This window comes from Prinia subflava, chromosome Z (genome assembly GCF_021018805.1).
Source record: "Prinia subflava isolate CZ2003 ecotype Zambia chromosome Z, Cam_Psub_1.2, whole genome shotgun sequence".
Taxonomy (NCBI): Eukaryota; Metazoa; Chordata; class Aves; order Passeriformes; family Cisticolidae; genus Prinia; species Prinia subflava.
Window position 1 is genome coordinate 99,437,230 of NC_086283.1, and position 23,920 is coordinate 99,461,149.

General features: G+C 39.6%; 1 protein-coding gene across 1 annotated transcript in view; it reads left to right on the top strand.

Moving 5' to 3' along the window:
* Positions 1–18,443, top strand: part of MRPS27 (mitochondrial ribosomal protein S27) — a 43,200-nt gene extending 24,757 nt beyond the window's left edge. The window contains exons 5-11 of the mRNA XM_063422609.1: positions 6,277–6,391; positions 6,894–6,972; positions 8,247–8,362; positions 9,919–10,021; positions 12,171–12,313; positions 13,782–13,934; positions 18,038–18,443. Of these exons, the coding sequence (XP_063278679.1) occupies positions 6,277–6,391; positions 6,894–6,972; positions 8,247–8,362; positions 9,919–10,021; positions 12,171–12,313; positions 13,782–13,934; positions 18,038–18,277 (949 nt within the window). The 3' untranslated portion in view covers positions 18,278–18,443. The remainder of the gene's footprint in view (positions 1–6,276; positions 6,392–6,893; positions 6,973–8,246; positions 8,363–9,918; positions 10,022–12,170; positions 12,314–13,781; positions 13,935–18,037) is intronic.
* The last annotated feature ends 5,477 nt before the right edge of the window (positions 18,444–23,920 follow it).

Sequence of the window (23,920 nt, forward strand, 5' to 3'; positions counted from 1 at the left end):
AAGAAAGGTTTGAGGCATTTAAGGTGAGCTTGTGAGATACTAATCAGGCAGTCTGAAGGATTGCTGCTTTGTGCTTTGTAAATATTTCTAGGGGGTTTCAAGGCTGCTTGGTGGAACCTGGTGGCAGAAGGTTGGAAGACCAGCTCTACTGCAGTTCTGTAATGTTGACTGCCTTTGGATGGAAAGACTGAAATAATTCAGATGCTTTTCAGGAATATCAGCAGTTATTTAAAATATTGCAATACCAAGAATACCAATAAATTGCTTTGAACTTTGCCATAGGGTCCTTATCTGTTGTAATGCTATTTCTTTTGTGATGGCTCTTACATCTGTTTATGCATAAGCAAAGCATTTCTTTTCATGCTGTGGTAAACTGCTTGTCCATTCATACATTATTTTTAAATTTATAAAATTTATCTAGGATTTTGCTACTCTTTGATCATACTGCTTTTTCTTTTAATGTAATAGGGTTTGTTCCTTATGTTTTACTCTCGAAGGTGCCTTAAATTCATCAAAGGGAGGAAGAGCATTTAGTGATAAGAGGCTGACAGCAATGGGTAGAAATGCTTGTTGTATCAGAAATTCAGTTTGTTATCTGTTACTCAGATAAAAACTATCAAAATGGTTAGGTCAGTAGAGAACAAACTACATCCTACCTCCTATATGGTGAATGCTATGTGATAGTTATTGTTAGAAAGAGACTTTGTGAAGCTGAGCTTTCTGTGCATGAATGTAGTTTTGAGCAAGGCAATAGCTACCCTGAAACTAATGAATAGTGAATTAATTTCCTCCCTTCAGTTGTTGGAAGAGAAAGGTAACCCAGGTGATACCTTGAGTCTTCCTGAATAACTGTATAGTAATGTCTAGTCAAAATATCTCATTTTCCAAATCTAGTCTTATTATTAAGCTTAAGGGTTAAGAAAAGGGTGAACTTGCAACGCTGAAGTGAACAGAAGTAAAAGCTGAATGTGGTATAACATGAAGCAAGACATGATACTAAAAATATCCTTAAAGTCTCCTGCTCAGCCTTGACTGTCGTTCTGTACTGCAGTTTCTCCATATCTGATAATTTAGATCTGTTTTGGGGCCATCATCAGACATGCATCAGTGGTGTAAGAGCTCTGTGCAAATCTTGAACAAAAAATGTTGTGCATGAAATATGAATTCATGTGGATGTGGAGAAAGCTTAATTTAGAAAAATTAATTTTAGCATCAAAGCAATCAAATTAAATTTGTTCAAAAGAAAAGATGGGGAAAGTCAATAAAAACGAAAATAGAATAGGACCTGAATGTGTGGTTTTTTTCAGGGAGTCTGCTTGTGTAAGATTCTGCCTCAGCCTTAGACTAGGCTCTGTTACAGTTGTCATGTCTGATTTTTTTAACTGATCTATTACTGATTTTGATAATTGATTTCTTATAGTACACATACTACTTTAGTTTTTTATTTCAACACAAAAGCAATGTGTTCTCTCTGTTTTTTGAGTGTAGGCAGTTAATGTGTGAGTTAATTTCCTATAGGACTGGTAGGCTTACACATGAAATTTTTGAAAGATTTATACCAAAAAAAAAAAAGGTGAAAGCTAAAATGGCAGGCAAAGAAGAGATGGAAGAACAAAGTTCTGTTCATTTCTGAACAGAAAATTGTTTCAGGAAATTTCTGTCAATAATGATTGCTTTTCCAGGATTGTTTTCTTTGACACTGATGTATGAGCAATGCCTCTGGGTCCATTTAAAATGTAGATGGTTTTCCCCAAGGCTTGTGGCTTGAAATGACAAACAAAGGGAGAGTTTTGGGTGACAGCCTTCCAGTTTCCAAGCTAAGCCTGCCTGGAATCCACTTAATTATTATGCACTGTAGCTGAAAAAAATGTGCCTGGGAAGAAAAAAACATGGCATTGCTAAGATGCTTCTCGGCCTTGTATGACTCGTGTACGATGTGGAGTTGCTTTGGATTTATTTATTCTATTGAGATAGCTCCTTCCTGGTTTGCAGAGACATTTCCTGCTATATTTATTGATTTCAAGTCTCTTTACATTTTGCATCGGGACTTTGTAGAATTTTAAGTGCATGAGAAAACATGTGATACTCTCCCTGCCTGTTAAAAGTATATGAGCATGCAGACCCACGTTTCTCTCTAGTTCTAAAAGAAGTACAAAAGATAGGAAGTGCAGGAAGTGTGGATCATTACAAGATGTTCTCTCATTAGGTCAGGTAAAGGTGAGAGAAAGGAAGGGTCTCTTCTTTCTGTTTCACAGATCAGGGGACAGTGAAGAAGAGAAAAAATAGTGTCTTGCACAAGGATAGGTTCTGGGAGTACCAGGAATTGGACTGGCCCTTAATAAAGCCAGAGAGTACAAAATGGAAGTTGTGATGCACAAAGAATGGGAAGCGAGATGCTGAGCTGGCTTTTCCTCTGTGCTACCAGGAACAGCACAGCAGAGTTCTTCCTTGTGGTATGTTACTTCTACAGCACTTTCTCTTCTGTAATGCAGCAAATTTTCCTTCACCATCTTCCTCCTTTGTGACTGTCCCCAGAGCAATGAAGTCCCTCTATCAAGCTAGGGAAAAGAATGCAAACAAGCAAGGGGTGGTTCTGTTTGCTCTCAGGTTTGCTGCATTACTCCCCTTGAGAGGACAGGGTGTGTGAAAGCAGCTAGAGAGCATCACCACTTGCTGGCATAAACAAAATTGCAAGACCGAAATCAGTGAGTAGGAATTCAGCTTTTTTGCAGTGTGTGAGGGCACCAATACAAATAAGTCATGCTTGCTGTAGTAGTACAGCACCCCGTGAAGCACTCTCAGCATCTGTTAAACTTTTTTGTTTGGTTTCTTTCACACAGCATGAGTACCCCAGCAGTGTTGAAAATAATGAGCAGTAGGGCTTTATGCCGTAGTTTAGAAAACTGACAGCGTAGCCCAATGTGCTGGCCTATTTGTGAGCAAGAGAGTGTACTTGCTTGGCTGAAAATGTTCTGTATGCCTTGTACTGAGGCTGTGCACTCCTTGTATGTCTTCCAAGTTAAAATCATTTTGCAAGTACAAAGCAACATGAAAATCAAGTTTCTAGACTGCATACTTTGAGCAACTTTTAAGAGTAAAGAGAATTCTAGAGTATTGCATTTTGTCTGTTAGATTCACAATGACCTTGATATTTCATGATCTCCCTGTATTACAGATACTTCTGTTTTTATTCCCTGTGGGAGGCAGATGTTCTCAGTTCAATGACTGGAAGGATGACCATATTGATTCTTTAGCCATTAACATTAAAGTGTACCAGCAGAGAGCTTCTCTAATACTGTTACTGTTGCTCCTTGTCTTTTCTGAACACATTATAAGAATCTTGGGCTTCTCAGGTTTTTATTAGTTCTCAGAAAAATGAGTTTCAGCACCAGGCATCTGTAAGATAACCTTCTGGTTGGTCTTTCCATTAAACACACAGCAGTTGCGAGAGGCTTCCTTTATTTAATTCATTCAGAATCCTCTTTTTTCTGTAGTTTTAACTTCCTTCTGTCTTTTCATCTGTCCCTGAACATATTGCCTTGCTTAATTATATCCTGTTTGGTGGACAAAGAAAAGGAGGAGGATGTTAATACTTGTCAAAATGATGAGCAGCCTCCTCTTTTTCCTGATTCCATTTCAAACACAAGTGGCTGCCACAACATTTGGTTGATTTGTCTAGGTTAACTGTAAAAAAGAGATACTCAGTTGGTTTCTCTTCTCAGCTAGTACAATAGAGACAGAGTTTTCCCAGCATTATATTGATCAGAAACAATTAAAAATTGCAGTGTAGTTGTTTTCCTTTCACTTCCAATGCTCCTACCACATCATGGATTAATGGAAATGTCTAGTTTTGAGGGGTTTATACATGCATATATATTGCATTCATGCATCAGTCCTCTCTGTTTGTTCCCTTGATTTATAATTATAACTGAGTTACAATTAATTGTTAGAATTAACTAGAAAATTACTTCATTGAGAAGTTCTTTGCTTTTCATTAGCATAGCACCTAGGACAGGCAAGACCTGATTTGAGCATAAAGATCAGCATATAAATCTTAATAGTAACATGCATACAGTAATTATATCTGAAACATCCTGTGGTTGTCATACATACACACACACACACACAAATCAATCCCAGCCCTATAAAAACTTATATGCAGATTTTTTACAAGTTTTTATGATATACCTCTGGATTTTGTGTATATTAATTTGTGCAGTAAGTGTTGATTGAGGATCAGCTTCATTCTGTTTCTCAGCTGTATTGCATCCCTGTTAGGCCTTCTGCTGTCCAAGTCCAATTTTACTTTGAAAGCTAGAAGCTTTCATTACAGTAAGCTTCAGCAATCCCAAGGTGCAGGAAGTGTTGGAGTGCTCTCTCTCACTATGGTATACTCAAGAGAATAAACAGAGCTTTGAAAAAAGTTGAATATTCAAATGCATTAAGAACAGCTGCTTGGGTTTTTTGTTGTTGTTGTTGTTTTTTGAATACTTGCTTTTCATTTGCAAAGATTGTATCAGTAGAAAGCCTAAGTATTTGAGAGCATCAGTGTCATGCTTTTTGAAAGACAGGTCTGTTGTTTTCCACTTGTGAAACAATATTATCCATTTAGTGAAACTGTAAAAGATGTTGGTTGCGTTATTGTTGGATGCTGGTGTTCGAGCTTGACCCTTCTTAAATGGGTGGTGAAAGAGTCTAGCAATTAGATAATTTTTTTAATCAAAATATGATTAAATCCAAATTCCTGTAATTGATACTTCCTGAAAGCATTAGTCCATGACACAGGACTTTAATGAAAGCAAATATACATTCTTGTTCCTCTCAGTATCTGAACTCCAGAGAGAAGAAAATGGAAAGCAATTACAGCAACAGAATGAATGCTTGTAATTTAATATTCAAAGCATGCTTTTCTTTTTCTATTAAATTCTGATTTAATGGGGAGATTTCATACGCCACTTACAAAACTGTGTATTTAGACACTGTAAGTTGTTTAGCTCCACTTTTGGCATGGCTGCCTTCTTTGTTATGAAGGCTCTCTAGGCTGCAGTACTTTTCCAGGCTTGGTTGTTTGTGTAGCCCTCAGTGACAGACAAGAGATTTACTGAGGGGGAAAGAGGGTTGGTGGCCACATTAATCTGTAAACGTTCTGGAAAGCATGCTCACTCAGATGGAAGAGTCAGCCCTGCCTCTAAACGGTGCTGCAGCTTGGCTTGGGGCTGCAAGCATCTGCACATGAGCCCAGCTCAGTCACTGGTGTTCTTTACAGAAAGTGGCAGTCACTTCTGTGCTGGGGACTGAGATCAGTTTTCATTTGAATTGAGAAAGACTGCGTGCATCTCTGCACATGGGGGTGTGAAATTCAGCTCAGGACCAAGGCAGCAGCTCCTACTGCTGAACTTTTAACTGATGTTTGAATGTTTGCCAAAGCTGAAGCTCCATGTGCTTGTTGTCACCATTTCTTCAAATATGGAGCAAAGTGCATGTGTCTGAATAAGGAGGAAATGAAATTAAAACTATTCAATTTTACTAATCAGTTGAGCACTGGAGTGGGGGGCCTTGGAAGACTGCTGAAGCCATGGCATGAGGTGTCTCAGAAAAGGTTAAACCAGTGCAGAGGGGCAGGGAAAGGCTTTCCAGCAGTGTTTCTCCTTGCATGAGGTATGCCTCACTGATGCAGCATTTCTAAGGCAAATGGAGCATGCAGCAGCCCAGGGATGACCTGTGCTGAAGCATAATGAATTCTTAACTGGTGAAGTGAGGCATGATTTAGAGAGGGTGAGAGACACGTGGTTACACAAGCTCCAAAGTCTCAGATGCAGTTATATCTTGATTCTGATACTTGCTGATGTCAAAGGTTGTAGCTCTTTGACAAGATCAGCAATATTATACATCAAAATGTTATGCAGTACAATCTTACACAATCACAAGGATAAGGTAAAAAAAAATACTACAGTATTTATACCAGTCTCAGTTAGCCTTCATAAATATACCAAATTGTTTTGGTTTTTTTGGTTTTTTTTTTTTCAGGAAAATGCAGTAGGCTTTCTTTCTGGAAAGAGAAGTTTAAGTATTATGCATTTGTGAAAAGGTCAGATTCAAACAAAGGGCTGTCTGGAGCTCTTTAGAGAGCTCTGATTCACTGCAAAGTCAGACATGGAGAAATTTGTATCTGACTTCATGAATGGTGAAGCTTAGAAAATTATAGTTGGTTGATTACAGAATTTGTTTCTGGGATAGCAGAGTCATATCATCACCAGAACTTTTTTTCATCTTTAGGTTTCGGCATAGCCCAAATTCTTGGTACTTGAGAGACTGGACTGTTCACAGCTGGATCAGACAGTGCTTAAAATATGGTGCTCAAGATAAAGCCTTATACACAATACAAAACAAGGTAAGTTATACCAAGGAAGAGACATGAATATATTTGATCAGCTTTTTGATTCAAGTGTGGCTTGACAGGAATTCCTGTTACAGCCAAGTCATGTAGACTGTGGTTTTAAGTTCAGATTTCTTCATCAAAATACAAATTACTGTTGCACTTGAATTTTAACCATAGCCTTTTTACAAGTTTGAAATCCTCTCTTTTCTCAGAAAGCTTTTTGGTTTTAAATAGCATTGGTGTCCAAACCCTGTTAAATGCAGGGGAGGCATAATAACGTGATAGGCAGTGCCATTCCTGATCTGAAAGGCTCAGATAAAATGCAAAACAAATCCAGTGCATCAGAAGTTGGAGCACCTGTATCACAGGAGCCATGCAGCTCTCTTGTGTTACTTTGACTGGATGTTGCATTGCAGTGTTGTGGTTCTGCTGTTTCTGATATCTGCAGCACTCTGCTTGGGAAGATTTGAACACCACATTTGCACACTGAACATTTTTTCCTTCTTTTCTTCAGGTTCAGTATGGAATTTTTCCAGACAATTTTACGTTCAATATTTTGTTGGATTGCTTTATAAAGCAGAAGAAATATGAAGGTAAGAAAATACATCCCAATACTGCATCCTTAGTTGTATGCTCTTACATTAACAGAGCTTTTCTTTGAACTTGTAAAAAACTCTAAAAACTTGTAGTCATACTGTATTTGAATTCATCATAAAACACAACTTCACCTTCCTCTGAAGTATTTTTGCATGTTTTTGTCTCGTTTTTGTGGGAATTTTACTCATTTTATAGTTTTGAAACTTCTGTGATTCACAGTTTCTACTGTTACTAATCCTAGTGCAAATGTAACCCATCTTCTTCAATTACAAGTCTGATGTGTGTGCTAGTGTTATGATAGGACAAATTAGTGACAATTAATTAGTGTTACCAGAATCAAAATGCATGTTGGTATTCATCTTCCATACATTTTGCTGTTCAGAAAGCTATCTAAACTGTTTGTGTAGGCTTTCTGCCATGTCACTGGAGCAAGCCAGCTATTCTGAGTTGCTGTACTGGGGCTGCCTTTCATTATTGACTCTTTAAGTGTTTGGATGAGTGATCCTCTCATGTTTGATGACAGATACTAATTTTGATGACTGATTTTAATTTTACTTCAGGTTTTCCAGTACTGTAAACTTGCAGTAAGCTTTCCTTTGCATGAAGCTCTTATAAAACACATGACTGAAAGGAACAGAAAGATTTTGCTAAACAACAAATTAATACATGTATTTTCTTTAATTTTTGAGGCACACCCCCTCAATTTTTAAATTCCCCCTTGTTTAATCTGTGTATCTTTTCTATGTGAAACTGAAGGCCCTTTTACAAACTGTCCTTCCTGACATGGAGTGTCATTAAAACTCCATGTAGAGCTCCTCTAGAGATTTGCTTGCTGAATAGAGAGACCACTGTGGGTGATCTGTGACAAAATTTCTGCTCCTTTTTACTCTCCTGTCACCCTAAGGCTAATGAAGTGAAGCCAGTCTTCTCTTGTTTGTAATCAAAACACAAGAACAAAGAAATAATTTTTTTTAATGAGTGACCAGCTGAGGAAACAAGAGCCAAGTGAAGTGTGTAGAGCTAAGATGATTTTAAGATCTCCTTGGCTGTAGTTTCATGCTGTTCAACCCATTATTCCTTCTTGCTGTGTGTTTGAGCAACCCAAAGGAGTAAGACTAATTCTATAGGTGTATTCTAGTTGAAAGAAATGTTTAACTTTCTCTTAAACTATTTCAAATTATACTACAGCAATAAAGAGTGAGCATGACTGGGTGCAAAAGGAAGCTATGTATTGGAAGCTGTGCTGATTAAGTATTGTTTTCCTCCATAGATGCTATGTCAATAGTAACAGAGATCATGCTCCAAGAAAGTTTTGATGAATTATCAACACAGCTTCTTTCTCTCTATGTTTTATACCAGTACCTGGCAACCAAGTCTGAACGTACGGTAAGCTGACCACATTCAGAATGATACACAGAGCCTCTGCTTCCAGCTGTTGTGGTACAGTTGGTTAGACATTCAGTCATGAGTATATTTTATTTCCCCTAAGTTTACCTGGGGGAAAAAATGCTCCATTTTCTCATTATTTTTGCAACTGCAGAAGAAAGAAAGAAAGGAAAAAAGAAACAACCGAGTACGGAAACCATTAAATCACTTGTCACCCATTTTTCTCCTTTCTCTGAAAGGGTGGGTGTGCAGGGATTTTCAGGTGTAATGTATGCCTGTTTGAAGGATGTGAATTGATACTTCAGTTCAAAGCAGACTCTATCAATTACCACCAAAAAATGTGTCACCTATTGTATAGGATCCTCTTAAGCTGAGTATTGCTCCCCATTAGAGCTCGATAATGGTGATGTTGCAGAATTATAAAGCATTTTTACTAGGTTTTTGAGTATCCCATTTGGCTTTTGGGGGTACTGTTCTTATTACATATGCTTTCTAAAACAAAATTGGTTGCATTTCTCCTGTCTCCAGGGATTATGAGTTTTTATTATTTACAGCTTGCTTGCTCAAAATGATAATTCAGGGTCTTGGAAGTTGCATTATTCTATCTTTGCAGAAGGGGCTCAGTCACTAAAGGACTCTGCCATGATCTCTGTAGGAAGCTATTTTTAATGTAGTTTGGCACAAGCCTTTAATAGCATGTTGTCATCTGTATGGCAAATGCATGAAGCCTCTATCTGTGTTACATGAAGCATCTTCCAAAATGCATTTTACAGGTGCCTTCAGGTTTTACCCAACTGGGTTGTAATTTGAGTTTTCACCAAAGAAGAGAAAAGCACATTTACCTTACTGGATATTTTTTCATTCCCTAGAAATCAAGTACGCTCAGTCACTTGTATGTGAAAAGCAAAGGGATGAAAATCTCATTTTTCCATTTGTTGATGTTTGCATATCCATACTGTGGAGATAAGCATTTGTCAGTAGTGTTTCATGAAAGCTGAATGTGCAAGCAAGGGTGGTGTAAACATAAGACATGTTAAGGCAAGCTTAACATATATTAAGCTTATGTTAATATATGTTAAGCTTGCCTTAACATGCCTTGTGTTAAGGCATGGCTTAACACGCCGTGTGTTAACCTAAGACATTAAGGCAAGCTTATATACCTGTGACTTAATATGCATTTTGAGGTAATCCCATTCAAAGACAACAATGAAGTAATATTTTTATTTGTGTACACCATTCAAAATACCATTCAGTGCCTCAATGCTCTGCACCAGTTTTCTGTGTTTGGTTTAAGAGGTAGGGGTAGACACAGTAAGGAGAACTTTCTTGCAGAATTTCAGCCATTCATATTTTACAGTCCTCTGCAAAGAGAGTTGTTCCTCAGTACAACTCATACTGTTCCTCAGGACAGATCTACTGTAACTGAATACTGGACATGTTTAATGATTCTCTACTTTATTGCTAAGATGTGATGAAAGCCAGGCATGCTGTCTTTGCTGCCATTTTATATTTGTGTTTGTTAAGGAACACTTACTTAGTTGATTCATTATTTACAGTGGGAAGAAGAGAGAAATATTGGAGCATCACTATTGCTTACGGGTCTCAAGCAAAGTAACACTGTGGGTTTTAGTTCCCAGCTCTATGGCTATGCATTGCTTGGTAAGTTTTACCTCCCTCATTATCAGCTTTCTGCTCTCGTCTTCAGTGGCTGAATTAAATTGGCTTCTTTACTTTACTAAAATGTAATCATGGAAAAGACAAAGGAAAAAAAAAGAAATAGTGGAAGGACAATTTCAGAGTTACAAGTGAACCTGTTTTGTAGGCCTGGAGGGTAGAACTGTTTTGAATTTGATTCATCAGACAGCTTCAGAATCAATTTCAGGGCTCCCTGCAGGTTTGGATTAGATGCTGAAAGAGAGAAGATACTCTTAAATAACAGTGGGGTTGGTTTGTTGATTGACCAGCAGATTAAAAAAAAGTACCCTAAAGTACAGATTTCTATGACACACACATTATAAGGTTATGGACAACAAACTCTTCTGGTTAATGAGCATCTTAAAATAATCTTTAAACCTTTATGAGATGAGCAAGGACAGCCTGGAAGACACTTGTGTTTAAAATTTTTACTAGTCACTGTAAAGTGAATGTTGGGGTTGTGAACAGCAGGTAGCAGTGCCTTTATCCTGTATCTGTTTAGAAGTCTTCACTGTTAATAACTTGCTAAATAATATTAAAGACAAGTTAGATCAACCTACATTCAGAATTGAAGGGAAGGGAAATGAACAAACAATTCTTTGATTTCCTCTGAATCTATAGTGGAATATAGTGCAGATAGGTTTTTTCTTCCATACAAAATGATTATTTACTAGAAAGTAAGTAGTCAACAATTTACTGTAAATTTTTGTTTCATTACTGCATTATTGAGGGTAATAAAAAGGGAATGTGTTCTTCAAATGTCACCTCAAAATATGATGTGTGGTGTCTGAGTTAGGATGTTGATTTGTATTTATCATGGCTGTAAAACAAAAATCTCATTTTCAGTCAAAAAGGGGGATAAATGTGAAAACTAATTTTAAAGCTGGATTTTTCATAGCACTGTAATTTGTAATCCAGTGGAGATACTGGTACAAACAGGAACTTTGCTGTCCAACTGGCATTCAGTTTGGAGAATTTTAAATGTCATATGGATTGGTGGAGTAGTGGCTGCATTTCAAAAATGCACTTCAGTCTTGTCTGAGAGCGATAATGCTTGGTCCATGACACTGACATTCAGTGAATCAAAAGCTATTTACTGTAATGTCACATATTCCAAAGTCTTGCCAATGCTAATGGAACTGACCTCTGAGAGAGTAAAAGATGTCTGTGGGCACAGAGTGGCCTCAAGCACCTCAGTTATTTTAATTTAACCATGGTCTATAGGTTTTGTCTGTGCTTTTACCACCTTGATTTTCATGAACTGGTCTCTTCCATGTAAAGAGGGTGTCTTCCATACTTCTGTGTCATAAAAGCCAGAGTGTAAATTGGCTTGAGAGCTTGGACAACTCCTGTAAGCTACATTTGAAGAGGTATTATTTTTTATGCTGACAATAACAAAATCAAAGCCCAAGAGTTGCAATCATTGTACATTGTATTAACTACAACGTGATGTGCATTTCCTCTGTTATGCAGGAGTTTCATGGTCTTGAGTAATTACAGTCAGAAGAAAAGCCACATTGTAAGTGATGCAGTACATCACAGCTCCTGCTAAAATCAGTGACTACCTTGTTGCATAGATTGTCTTATATCAAGAACCAAAATTTCCTTTTTGGCAGGTGTCCCATATTTTCTCTTAGGAAGCCTCAGCAGAAACAAGGGTGGTAAGCTTGAAATTAGCTATAACATGTGCTGTTATGGATGAGTAAACCCTAGAGGCCACAGAGGTAAATCTGGAGAAACAGATTTAGTGCACACGTGCTCCACACTCAGCTGAAAGCTAAGAAGACATCTGGGGTCTTCAGGCATCCTTCTACAAGCTGCAGTTACAAAGACAGACAACCAGAAAACCTGGCCACTTATTCTGATTTCCATCTGGGCAAAATTTCTGGAAGAGGGGGAATAAGGAGAAACAAGCACATAATTAGATGAAGTTGAGCAAAAAGAAGGCACCTTAATAAAATAAGGCAATGGAAGTTCTATCAGAACAACTTTGTAGAAGTGTGTTATTTTTACCATGGAAGCCAAGTCATTGCTAGAAAGCAGAGCCAAACTGTACATGTTCCATTTTGATTCAGATGTTGGAGCAGTAACAATGAATTTGTTTTTTTCACAGGTAAGGTGGAGTTGACAAAAGGATTAAGAGCTGTATACAATCTAATGCCACTGATGTGGACACCTGGATATTTGAATAGAGCCTTGCAAGTGATGGAGAATGTGGCCTCGTTGTCAGGGGACATCAAAATCTCTAAAGAGGCTGTAAGTATAAACTCTATAACCTACTGAACAAGGGGAATTTCACATAAAACAAACTTCAGTAAAACCTGAGAAGTCTGTGCGTTGTTAATGAAAAGGTGGATACAAACTTCAGAGGCCTCTGCAAGACAGGAGAAGTAATGTTTAGAACAGAATCACTGTGTAAGTTGATGAGCCAGTGATAATGTGTACTGGCATGTCCTTGGCAATGAGTGTGTGTTACTGCCACAGACCATTTAAGTATGTTTTCTGAGCCTTGCCCTCCCTTTAGAGACACCTGTGTCCGTGTCACAGGAAACATGTGTCTGCGGGCATGGGAAGACACCTTTGTGTCTCAAGTTTTTGAAACCACTCATGGACGTATCTTTTAGCAGTAAGGATGAAATATCACATATTCCTGCTCTCATGGCTGATTGTATGTGTTCTGTACCCTCAGATGATGGCCTGAGTGGTACTGGTCCAGAAAGCTGGCAGTGATTTCTAGAAGGATTGTACTGCCCTCAGTCAGGGAGGATGGATAGATTGAGTCCATGAGCACTGACGAAGGGACTTGGGGCTTAGTGGTGCTGTGGGGAATCAGTCTGATCCTGGAATCAGACAGCTTAGGAGTGACTTAGTATGTCACTACCACATGGGCTGGAGCCTAGAGATGTCACTGAGGTCTCTCGTCCTCTTCTTGGTACGTTTTCCTGAAGGTGTCCCTGATGAGGGGAGTGTCCCTTTTGCTTATGTCACTACTAGACTTGCAGTCTCCCCTGACAAACAAGAGTCCAGGGCATTGCTCAGCAGGTACTCCTACCTGCTCTGTTTTCTGAAGCTTCTCTGTAGTACTAGACAGCCCAAGAGAGGTCACATCTGTGACTTCCAGCATCTCCAGGTGTGTGGTTTTAGCAGTATCTTCCTTACTTCAAGTCTGAAGAACTCAGCTTAATACACTTGTGATTTTTTTTCTGCTTACAAACCCTAGACAAATTGAGAAACCCCTCATCTCGCTCTGGGTTGATGATGAACATCCTGGTGTTAAAACAAGCCTGTATCTCTGGTACTGTAGGTTCACAGAAGATCCTATCTGTCTTCATACTGATACTCTAAAAATAGTAAATACTATTAATACTTAGAAATGCTATCTGTATAGAGGTACTTCTTACGTTATTCAGTAAATAATCAAGAACTTGTAAAAGACAGTTCTTGCTGATTCTTGCTGCATCACTGTACATATCCATTAGTAGAGCCCAAAAAGCAATGCATTGACTGTGAGTGAGAGTCACACACTCAAAGATCCCAAGCACAGTACAAAATTCTTCCAAGATTGTCTTACTTTCTTTTAGAATTTGGTTTTCTGCTTAGCATATACAGAAGTCATCTCAAAACACAAGGAAATTCATGAAGTTGTTTGAATACATGACAGTTGTGTTACTTAGATTGTATTTCCCAACTCTTGATGCTAACCATGATGAATGTGATTGTTCAGATTGATGCCTTGGAGACCATTCTGCAGTCTGTCCTTGAAACCAAACCTGATCCAGAATCTGAAGAAACCAAGAAATTGGAGCAGAAGTCGCAATGTGCAGAGTCAGAAGAAACAGAGCAGTCTAAAGTACCTGAGTACTACAGTCGATTCAAGGTAAGACAGTTTAACTTACCTAAATATTCTGAGCTGTGGTAGATCTCTGTGGTACATATTAGAAAATGCAGATGCTGACTTACTGTGGCTTGTAGACCGACACCTCTTCAGTGCATCAGAAGTTCTGTTTGGCATTTTTGAAACTAATGTCACCTTACATTTTCACTTCTCCAAACAGGAAACAGCAGCCTACAAAGACATAAATGCTCAGGGCCACTTGTCTTTAGTCTGTCTGCTGGAATTTTATCTTCACTTTTCATATATCAAAATGATAACTCCAGTCCTATTTGCAAAAGTAGTATGTCATTAGAGACATATTATCTGACCTTGTGTGGGCTCTTGCTCATTAAAATAAATTGTACTGGGTGTTAAACTACCCTGAATTTATTGTCCATTTGCATACATTATTGTTATGTAGGAATGTTGTGTCTTGTACTTTCAGACTGGAGAATTTAGTCAGGTTCATATCACCTTCCTTTTATCTTTAGATTGTCATGCTGATGATAACATTAGGAAACATACAAAGCTGTTCATTAGGGCACATCTATATATAATATGTGCATTTTATTTGGTCATCTCGTAGCTATAAATGAGCTAAATGAGCTAATTTTATTTTACCATCTCTGATTTGTGCTGTGGTAAAAATCAAACACTTCAGGTTGACATTTACCTGTCTTACAGTTCCAGGAGCAGCGCTCTTTCCCTAGCCCATGAGTTTCCATTGTTTCTGCCTCATGGCTGTGACCTTGTACAGCTGTGCTGGATACAGTCTGTTCTAAAGAAATTTCACAATTTAAAAGACTAGTATCCTATGCTTTCAGCTCACACACATACACACACCCCTTTCCTTGCTTTAATTTTTACTTGCATAACTTTGCTGCTAATCTTTAGATACTAAACTTGTGTTGTAGGCAGTTAAAACTTTTTAACTGAAGTGTTTGGGAGTCAGTGGATGCTCAGCATATGGTAATTAATGCCTGGATGAATTACAGTGGATTAGGTAAGCACAAGTGTGCTTTGAAGGAGGGAGTGAGACATTTTTATATGTCTCTTACTGTCTATCCATTGTCTAGTCTTGAAGAAAATAATGCAGAGTGCTCAAAATTAGGTCTAAATATCAAACTGGGGACAAGTACCCAGAATGTAGTTTTCTTCTCAGCTCAGCCTTTCCACAAATTCCATAATTAATCCCAATTCAGGCATTCCCTTGTGTGGCAGTGAGTGACTTTTGGCCAGAAAACTATTCCCAGTGTTTAAAATCTGACCAGAAAAGTGTGAATATGAGAAAGACAGAGCTGCCATGTGACATCTAGGCATCTAACAGTAATAAGCCAAAATTCCTGGTTGTGTGAATCAGAAAAGGAGCTCTTGAGTTAGAATGCCATTTCAGCTCAGCCTGAAGGAGTTCCTAGATTCTTCTCTCAAATCCACTAGTAGGTCAGCAGTGGCAGCCTACTTCTTCCCAGTTGAGCCCTGGGACACTTAGAGGTGTAGTTCACAAGACAGAACAGTGCACCAGAAATCCATGTAAGTGTGAGGGAAGGTGGCAGCCCTGAGTCACCCTGGTGATGTGTGCATTCCCAGCTGCTGTCCCAGCACAGACCATCTGCCCCTTTTGTGTAACCCCAGCAGAGGGTTTGCACTTCTGCTGCTGAAAGCAATTCAGTTGCACTTTGTCCAGCCCTGCATTAATTAGCCAGTACGTCTTTCTCCTTGAGCTTAAAACCAATTGCTTTTGCCTCCTGCACTCGCAGTTCTATTTCACAAATCATACACCTCAGAATGCAAGGAAAAGCATTTGGATTTGATCTAGACATAACATGCTCCTCCATGGTACTCCCTGGAATGTGCTCTGTGTCTCATACCAACCTTCAGAGCAACCATTTGTAATGTACCTGAAAAAGGCATGAAAATCTAACAGATCTGGATACTTGTCCTGTGCTATCACTAAAACAGAGAGGACCTGAGGTCGTTTGGCTCTTTCCAGAAAAAGCTGTTAGGGCTGTAATCTAGACTCTGACACTCATTTGTGTTATGATTACCTGTTTTCAGATCCCCTGTGCTGAGGCTCACTGCTCACTACAGTATTCTTCAGGAAATTCTTTCCATCTGTGTCAGTGATCAGTAGGCAGCAAACATTTTATCACTTAAATGCTGGGAACACCTTCTCCAAAAGCAATGCATCTTCTGTAACTTGTCTGCATGCAGAGCCCTGGAGACTGCTTATAAAATCATGATTTAGCCATTTAAGCATGTGCCCTTTTGGTACCTGTGGTACATACAGCCTGCTACTTTCCTAGATCAGTATTATAGATGCATAAGAGAAGAGCAGGAAGTATTCCAGGATACCAGTGATACCAGTAATGGCTTAGGAGACAAGATGTGCTAGTTAACAGTTTCCTGTGTTTCAATTTCCTGTTTAATTTCAGCCCTTTTCAGCACATCCTTGGTAGAGTTTAATAGAAAAGGTGTGAATGATCGTAACTAGTTACATTTAAACTAATATGTAACTAACCTATGAGCATGGTTGTCGAAGTTCTTCCCCAAACCCAAGCTATACAGTCTCTTCAGTTTTCTCACTGATGCCTTGTGTCTTACTGACAACACAGACAAAATAGAGACTAGTACACTAAATATGTTTATTGAGTTAGGTTTTAGTCCATTAGCTTTGAAGACATTGGCTTATCATAAAATCAAAAAACCAGAACCAAATACACAAGTCCCTCAGACCTGCATGTCTAGCATTTTAAAGAGTCTTTAATCTGCTCTCTGTCCAGTTCAGACCTCCAGGGTAAAATACAACAAAGCCTCCAGTTGTGTTGGCTAAGGGAGAGAGAAGTGGAGATGCCTCAGAGGGGACATGATAATTTCCTGCCTAAGAACAAGGCAGAGCCTCCAGACAGGAGCTGGGGGGATGTGCATTTGCACATTATATATTACCCAGCATGAGCTCGGGTAAGAGGAACACTGTGGACCACCTGCACAGTGCATAAACTTTCAGTGATAACTGGAAATCTGGAGATGTGCATGGCTCTAGAACTGCCGTTTTGTTTGGAGAACAGTCCCCACATCTTCTTTCCTTTGTACTGCAATGCAAAACAAGTTTCATTCAAGTGAAGAAAATACAGATGTAGCTTTCATTAGAACAGGTACTTACTTTAAACATTTTTGCAAGTGCTGGACTGAGTAAAATGTTTTAATTAAAAGAAGAGTTGGTAAAATGTGTTTTTACCTACTGAGTGAACGAAGGATAAAGAGTTTTCCAGTCCTGTATCATCTTCTCCTTGGTTGTGTATCTGCACTTTCAAGGCAATTAATCAGAATGTTAAGGAGCTATCAGGCTAAAGATTACAGAAAGCCAGAAATAGTATCACTGGATGATTCATCATCTTAAGTGAATTAACGTTTTATGCTGCAGGACATCTAGATAAGTAAAGCATAAGAAAGAGCACAGGAGTTCCTTACTGAGGCTCTGCTTTGTGTCAGTGTAGAATATCCCTGAACAAAAATCCCTTGGTTTAATAGTGTTGTATAATCTGTGTAAGTGCAGTCACACCTCAGACACAGTAAGTTGGGAAGAAAATTTATGGATGTTACTTAGTGTGCTATTAGAAAGAGAACATTTGAAGTGACATGCACCTGTTGGGAGGGATTCTGATGCAGGGAGTGTGGATGAAATAGTGCAGTTGGTTTTGAGGCAAGACACAAACCTCAGGTGTCTAAATTATATTTATTGTGGTTAATTGGTCAGCTGATGTTTGATCTATCTATCTAAATACTAGATAAGTGAACTTGGAAAAAGAAGAGAATTTGAGTAGTTAAGGAAAATGAAATTTCATTGGTTCAGTTTTATTGCTAAAAAGACAAATACTCTGGAGGCTAGGATTTTAAGAAATGGTAGCAACTACTACAGCTGAAACACTTTTCTGTGATAGTTACCTGGCCTCTATAGCAGCAGTAATAATAGTAATGATACTAATAATATTATTAATAATAATAATTTAGTGATATGTTGGTTGTAGAGAAGTATTTTGTGTCTGATTGTTTTGTGACTGACTGACTTTCTCCTTGACACTCCCTTATCAAATCTCTTTTTCTGACAGGAGCTGTGCTCCAAACTGCATTCACTTGGCAAGGTTGAATCTGGAAGCCTGTTAACCCTGACCACCCAGCTTGTCAAAGAAAAACTGCCAGAGTGTGAAGCAGAAGACATTGCAAAGCATGAGCAGAACCTGAAGAAGTGGGAAGAACTACAAGTACTTCTGATAGAGAGAGAAGGAGAGATGAGAGAACAGGCTAAACAGGAAATGGAAGCTAGGAAGCTGGCTAAAGCATCTGCTTAGTACTGCAACTAGGAATGCAGTGGTATGCATTCCTCTGTCAGTGAACTGAAGTACTCACCATTATTAATATTTCACTTCAATCATGCTGCAGGTGTGACTGCAGACAAAATTAAGCATCCCATTTTGCCTGTTCCCTGAAGTAAAGCAAATGTGGTTTAGAAATCTTCGTCCTGTGTATGATGTGTTTTCCTTCTACCATCAGCCAGGCAAGAGATGGGGTAGAGACAACACAAAGAAACAAAGGCATAAGGAGTAGCTTGCCTGTGATGAAAGGTCTAGAGGGTGGAAGGAACAAAAGAAAAGGGAAGAATTTCAAACACAAGTTGTTTCAGTAGGGATTTCTCACAGGAAAGAATGCCTTTGCTACTCTGAGCTGCAGACACTAAGAGGATTAACGTATATTGATTGGGTTTTTCTTTTTCCCAACCCATTTGGAAAATTCAAGCTACTATGCATGGAGTTGGAAGCCTAACTTTAGACTATTTTTAAAACTACGAAGAGTTTCAGCCTAATGAGTTAGCACTTGCACATGCATTCAGATGTGTCTTCACTGTAAGGATGTTAGAAATTTCTGCATTTTCTGGTGCTGCTTTGCACCATTTCTAGTCATTAGAAAAACATGCAATCACCTCGGCACACACCAAGGAGCCTCATACTGCAGAGCACTTTCTTTTTATATTCTGGGCACTGCTTCATGAGTTTTTTGACCTAATTCCCTTCACGGTCCCATGCCCCATTCTTCAGATCAGTAAAACAATGTAGCTATTCACAGGAGCACAAGGAAATGGCAAGGGAGGGAAGAATCATAGTGCATTTATTGTGGTTGTGATGTATGAGCATCCATCCCTTCATACGTTCCCACTGAATCTTGTCAGCTGCAGCCAGGAACTTTTTGGAGTGCATAGTAGGACAAGGAAGACCTGAGCAACAGCCCTGAAGTTTGTTAAGGCAACAGCACTGTTCCCTAGCCATGCTTTACCACAGGATCTAAATAAGCATTTCAAGTTTTATTGTGCATCTGTCTACTTTTGCAGTGATAAAACTCACGCCGCAAACCCACTATAAATCCAGTGAGAACATGCTGCAGACCAGTGAACTTGCTTTAAGTGTAGGAAAGCATACATGAAATACACCAGATACCTTTTTAGAATTCCCAGCAAATGCACTCAGAGCCTGATTGCTCTTACATGTCCAAGAAACTTGATACTTAGGTCCTTAATCCCATCTTGTCAGCAAGTCCCATGGTTTCTCCCATAAAGCAATATAGAGTGCTGTCTCCAGCCAGGTAAGTGGATGATTTTGTGGCTTGTGTAGCAGTGCAGTTTCCTAGGAAACTTTTGAGAAAAGTCTCCTGAATTTTTTTTTCTATTTCTTGGTCTAAACGCTTTCTGATTACTAGGAGAAGTTTGGGAGCATTAAAGAAGGATAGAAGGCCAAATACACTGTTAAGAACAATTTCCTTAAAATTGGTGGCTTTAAAGAGGTCATAGGCACTCCTAATTGAGACACAGGAGAATATAGTGCCCTTTCCTTGACCACATATTTCAATTCTTGAACGTGGACTATAGCTCCAAAGGTTTTGCAATCACTCCTGCATCCAGATTCCTGTACGAGCTTCTCTCTAAAGGCATCAGCTCTTGAGATCTTCACTACGCTACAATTTTACACATTTCTCCTAGGTTATTGTTGGCCTCTTGGCAGCACAAGGAGTCTGTTTCTGGGGGCACCTCCACCCTCCCTCCCTCGGCCTGCTGGTGGATACACCAGGCTGCTAATGCTAATTGAGCTCCAGCAAGCTGCCAGCTGCTGTGTCCCCGCTGTCTCACAGGGTTGCCTTCCCTTCCCCCATAACTACCCCCCCTTTCCATTTATTTAGACTTCACTATTACAGCAATAGGAGAAAAAAAATCCTCCTGTGAGCTCTGAGTAGCCTGTTAATGAATATTACAGGTTGGCTCTTTGTTTTATTCCAGGCATGTGGGTTGGAATCCTCTGCAGTGTGAGGCATAAACTTAAACCAGTAGATACAACCTTTCTCTGCCTTTTCCCTATTCTCCTCTCATATCCCCCTCTTCCCTTGGGAGAAGGGGGTTTCTTTGCAAAATGCTTCACAGGCAGCAAATCAGATTCATGGGGCCAGATGAAGGACACCACACCCACGACCTACAGCAGAGGACCCAGATTATTTGTGACATAAGACAAAAGCCAAGCCCTCTCATTTATCTGGCCCCTCAATATCACCTTGAGTGAGAAGCCACTTTTGACACTTTGACCAGCTGGACCAACTGCACACCAGGGACCTTCTTCCCCCTAGGCCCCAGCTAAATATTTCTCCATGGTCCAGTGGCTACTGACCTGCTGCTCCCCACCAAAGGTTTCACCACAGTCTCAATAGCAACCATTTTCTAAAGTTTTGTCTGGCCAAACCCTTTTCACATCTAGCAAATCCTTACTTGTCCAGTATGTGTACTTGCACCCTCCTGAATTCTCCAGCAACCCTCATTGCTGCTTCCTTTTTGATCTCACCTGTGATTCCCTTCAAGGTCCTCTTGTGCATCATCTCAGATTTATTTGTTCTCCTTCTCCAAGGAAGCTAACCATATCTGTGCCCTGCATCCACATCTCAGTGGTGCAAGCAGCTTGGGGTACCAAGTGCTTGGGCACCCTGAGGTTTGAGGACCATGGATATGGCTGAATCTCAAGACACTCAAAACATGTATTAGCAAATGGAGCTTGAGGGAGAAGAGGAGGGTACTCTCCTCTTTGGTGCTCTCTCCTACCTCCTGGCTTCGAGCAAGGTCAACAGTAAGACAGACAAATTGTGAGACAGGCTAATTGAGAGACCAGTGCTGTTCAGGCATATGCTCATCTTCCCCAGGAAGACACATGCAGTGGCTGTGTACTGAATGCAACAGCATGAAAAATCGATGTCAGCTAGCTTGGCTTAACTTACCTGCTTTTCTCTTCCCCACTCCAGGAAATCTAAGATTTGATTATTTGGCCCCTTGCATAAGTCGTGTTGCACACAGAACCTGTTTATTGCCTGCTTGCTGAATTACTCTGAAAAATGAAGTTTGAAGCAGCATCTAAGAGTGAAACTGGGCCTCAAGTAGTCAAAAGCCCTTCTGTGCAGGTGCCTGCAGCCATGTGTGCTCTGCTGCGTTCACCATCGCCTGCTGTGATGCAGCTGTCCACATTTAGAAGGAGGAGGGGAAGTCATACAGCCACTTTTGATCTGCTGCTGCTTAAATGAGAGCTCTGATGCTAAGGGAAGAATCTGGATGCGTGTATATATGCATATTTAAAAAATACTTTGTGCTTTGCAAACACAAAAAGCTCTGAGTTCATCCAGCCCTGCTCCCTGGTACTTGATGTTTGATGCAAGCTCACAATTCAGTGAGCACTTTCTCACTAGTACGCTCTCAAGCTTTTTGAAGCATTTCTAGTTCTTGTTGTCCTGCTTCAGACAGCTGTCTAGACCTTTCTATATGTGGATAGGACTGGCTAAATATTTCCTGGAGGGGACAGACCAAATTCTTTCTTAGTAGTAACACTAGCTCATATTTTTGGAACACCTCTCCTAGAAATGTTCCTTCACATCCTGTTTTCGTTTGTCTACAGCTGTGACTAGGATTAAAGCTATTGCAGTTTCTCCCTTGTCAGTATATTTCTAAATCACAGAAGTGCATCTTTCTTCGTGAAAGTTATTGAATAATTTCCCCACTCATTCCCCTGGTGTTTTTATATCTAAAGGCAGGGGGAAAATCTCCCATTGCTATAAGCAGTGGTACATTGGCGTGCACAATCACTGATCTGTGACAAGCAGCCCAAATAATACCTGGCTGTGGTAGTGTGAGTGGCACATGCCAAACAGTGTTAACAGCTCTCCCATGTTTTCCCAAGTCTGGGAGAGACCCTTCAACAATATTAGCCAAAAGAAACAGCAGCCAACCCAAATGCAAAGCCTGCTTGGTATGTTGGTAAGAATTTGACTGCTCTTCAAAGAGAAAAAAAGGCAGCATCTCAATTCAAACCCATGGCAGACACCAAATATGCTGCTGCTGAGGCAAGCAAATATGTAACTCTTCCTCCCTTGAGTGTTACTGGCAGAGCAGTTCCAGCAAAGCACTGAAGGTCATTATCCATTATTCACAAGAAGAAAATTACATATTTATACCCTTGCAGCTCAAATAAATGTTGCCAGAAGCCTTGCACAGATGGGCCCTATTTATGGTAACACCTGACCTTACCAAGATAAGGTTACAAAACGCTTTCAGATCTGGTCATATGCTGTGTCCTACACACAGTGCTGGTGTCAAGCACCTGTTCCCTCCCCAAGTGGCCTGTCCCAGCTGCTGCCTGCCCACCCCAGGGTTCTCTGGTCACCCTTAAACCACGGAACTTGGACAATGACACTTGCCAGCTTTGGGTGAAGGTTGGCTGGTACAAGGGGATTTCTGACCTGAGCAGTCATAACTGTGCTGTTGAGACAGACAGAAGACAGCCTGGGGCACACGTTAGCAAGTGTTCTCTCTTCCTCTGCCTCTTCAGGAAGCTGAAGTCAACACTTACAAAACACCACGGATTTAGACTGGATGCAAGATGCGGTCCACTAAACAGCATCCACTTTGGCTGAGGTTCCTGGGTCAGTTTATGTACAAACTACAATTCAGCCCTGCAAAGTATATTTGAATATTTGAGCACGTTTGTGGAGAGTAAATTTAAATTTACCTTTCCAGGAATTTAATAACACGAACTGCTGAGGAAAAGGATTTTCAACTGTAGAAGAGAAACTACTGCTGTACAACTGAAAACCTGAACTTGGGACAGTGACTCTTTCAAAAAACAACCGTGGAGAAAGAAGTATAGGTCAAAAATTAGTGACAAAACATAAATTTAAAAATAACTTAAGATGCTAAATGTGGTAGAAAACCATGCCACGTACTCTAGATCAGTGTCCTCACAGAAATCAAAGTTGTCACTCCGCTCAGCTAGCAATTGCATGGTACTGAGTCTTGCTACTCTTAAACCTTTCTGATAAGCTCAACTCCACTCTACCCGTTCCAAATTGAAAATGGCCCAGGCACAGAAATAACTTTAGAATTAGAGCCTCAATGACAAGCACAGGACAAAATTCAGCTTTCAATATATCTTGCTTATTGCAAGTCTTGACAATTCCTCCTTTGAGTAATTTGGGCAAAGAAATTTCCCATCCTTACACAGGTGAACTGCTGGTATAATTTCATCTTTGTAAACTGTAAACTCTGTCTGGGTATACTGACTTGCACTCTTGAGAAGGGTTCCTATAAAGTATTAATTGGCTCAGTGGTTCAGTTTACCTTCAGCTGTTAAGAAAGTAACACAGATGAACTGAGATAAAATAACATGAGGTTTGTAAATGTTCAATCAAAGTGATTTTCTGTATTTCAACTGGTATAGAGGATGCATCTCTAGTGCATATATGCATTGTTATGTATGTTTAGCTTTGTTTCTGTATATCTAATATACATAATCTCCAGATATTTCAATTACCTTATCTATGTGATTCACAAGCACAGGTGATAGACCAGTCTGCAATATGATGTGTAAATCGTGGCATGGAATTTTTTTGGCAGTGAAGCTGGCATCAGATGCACAGTCAAC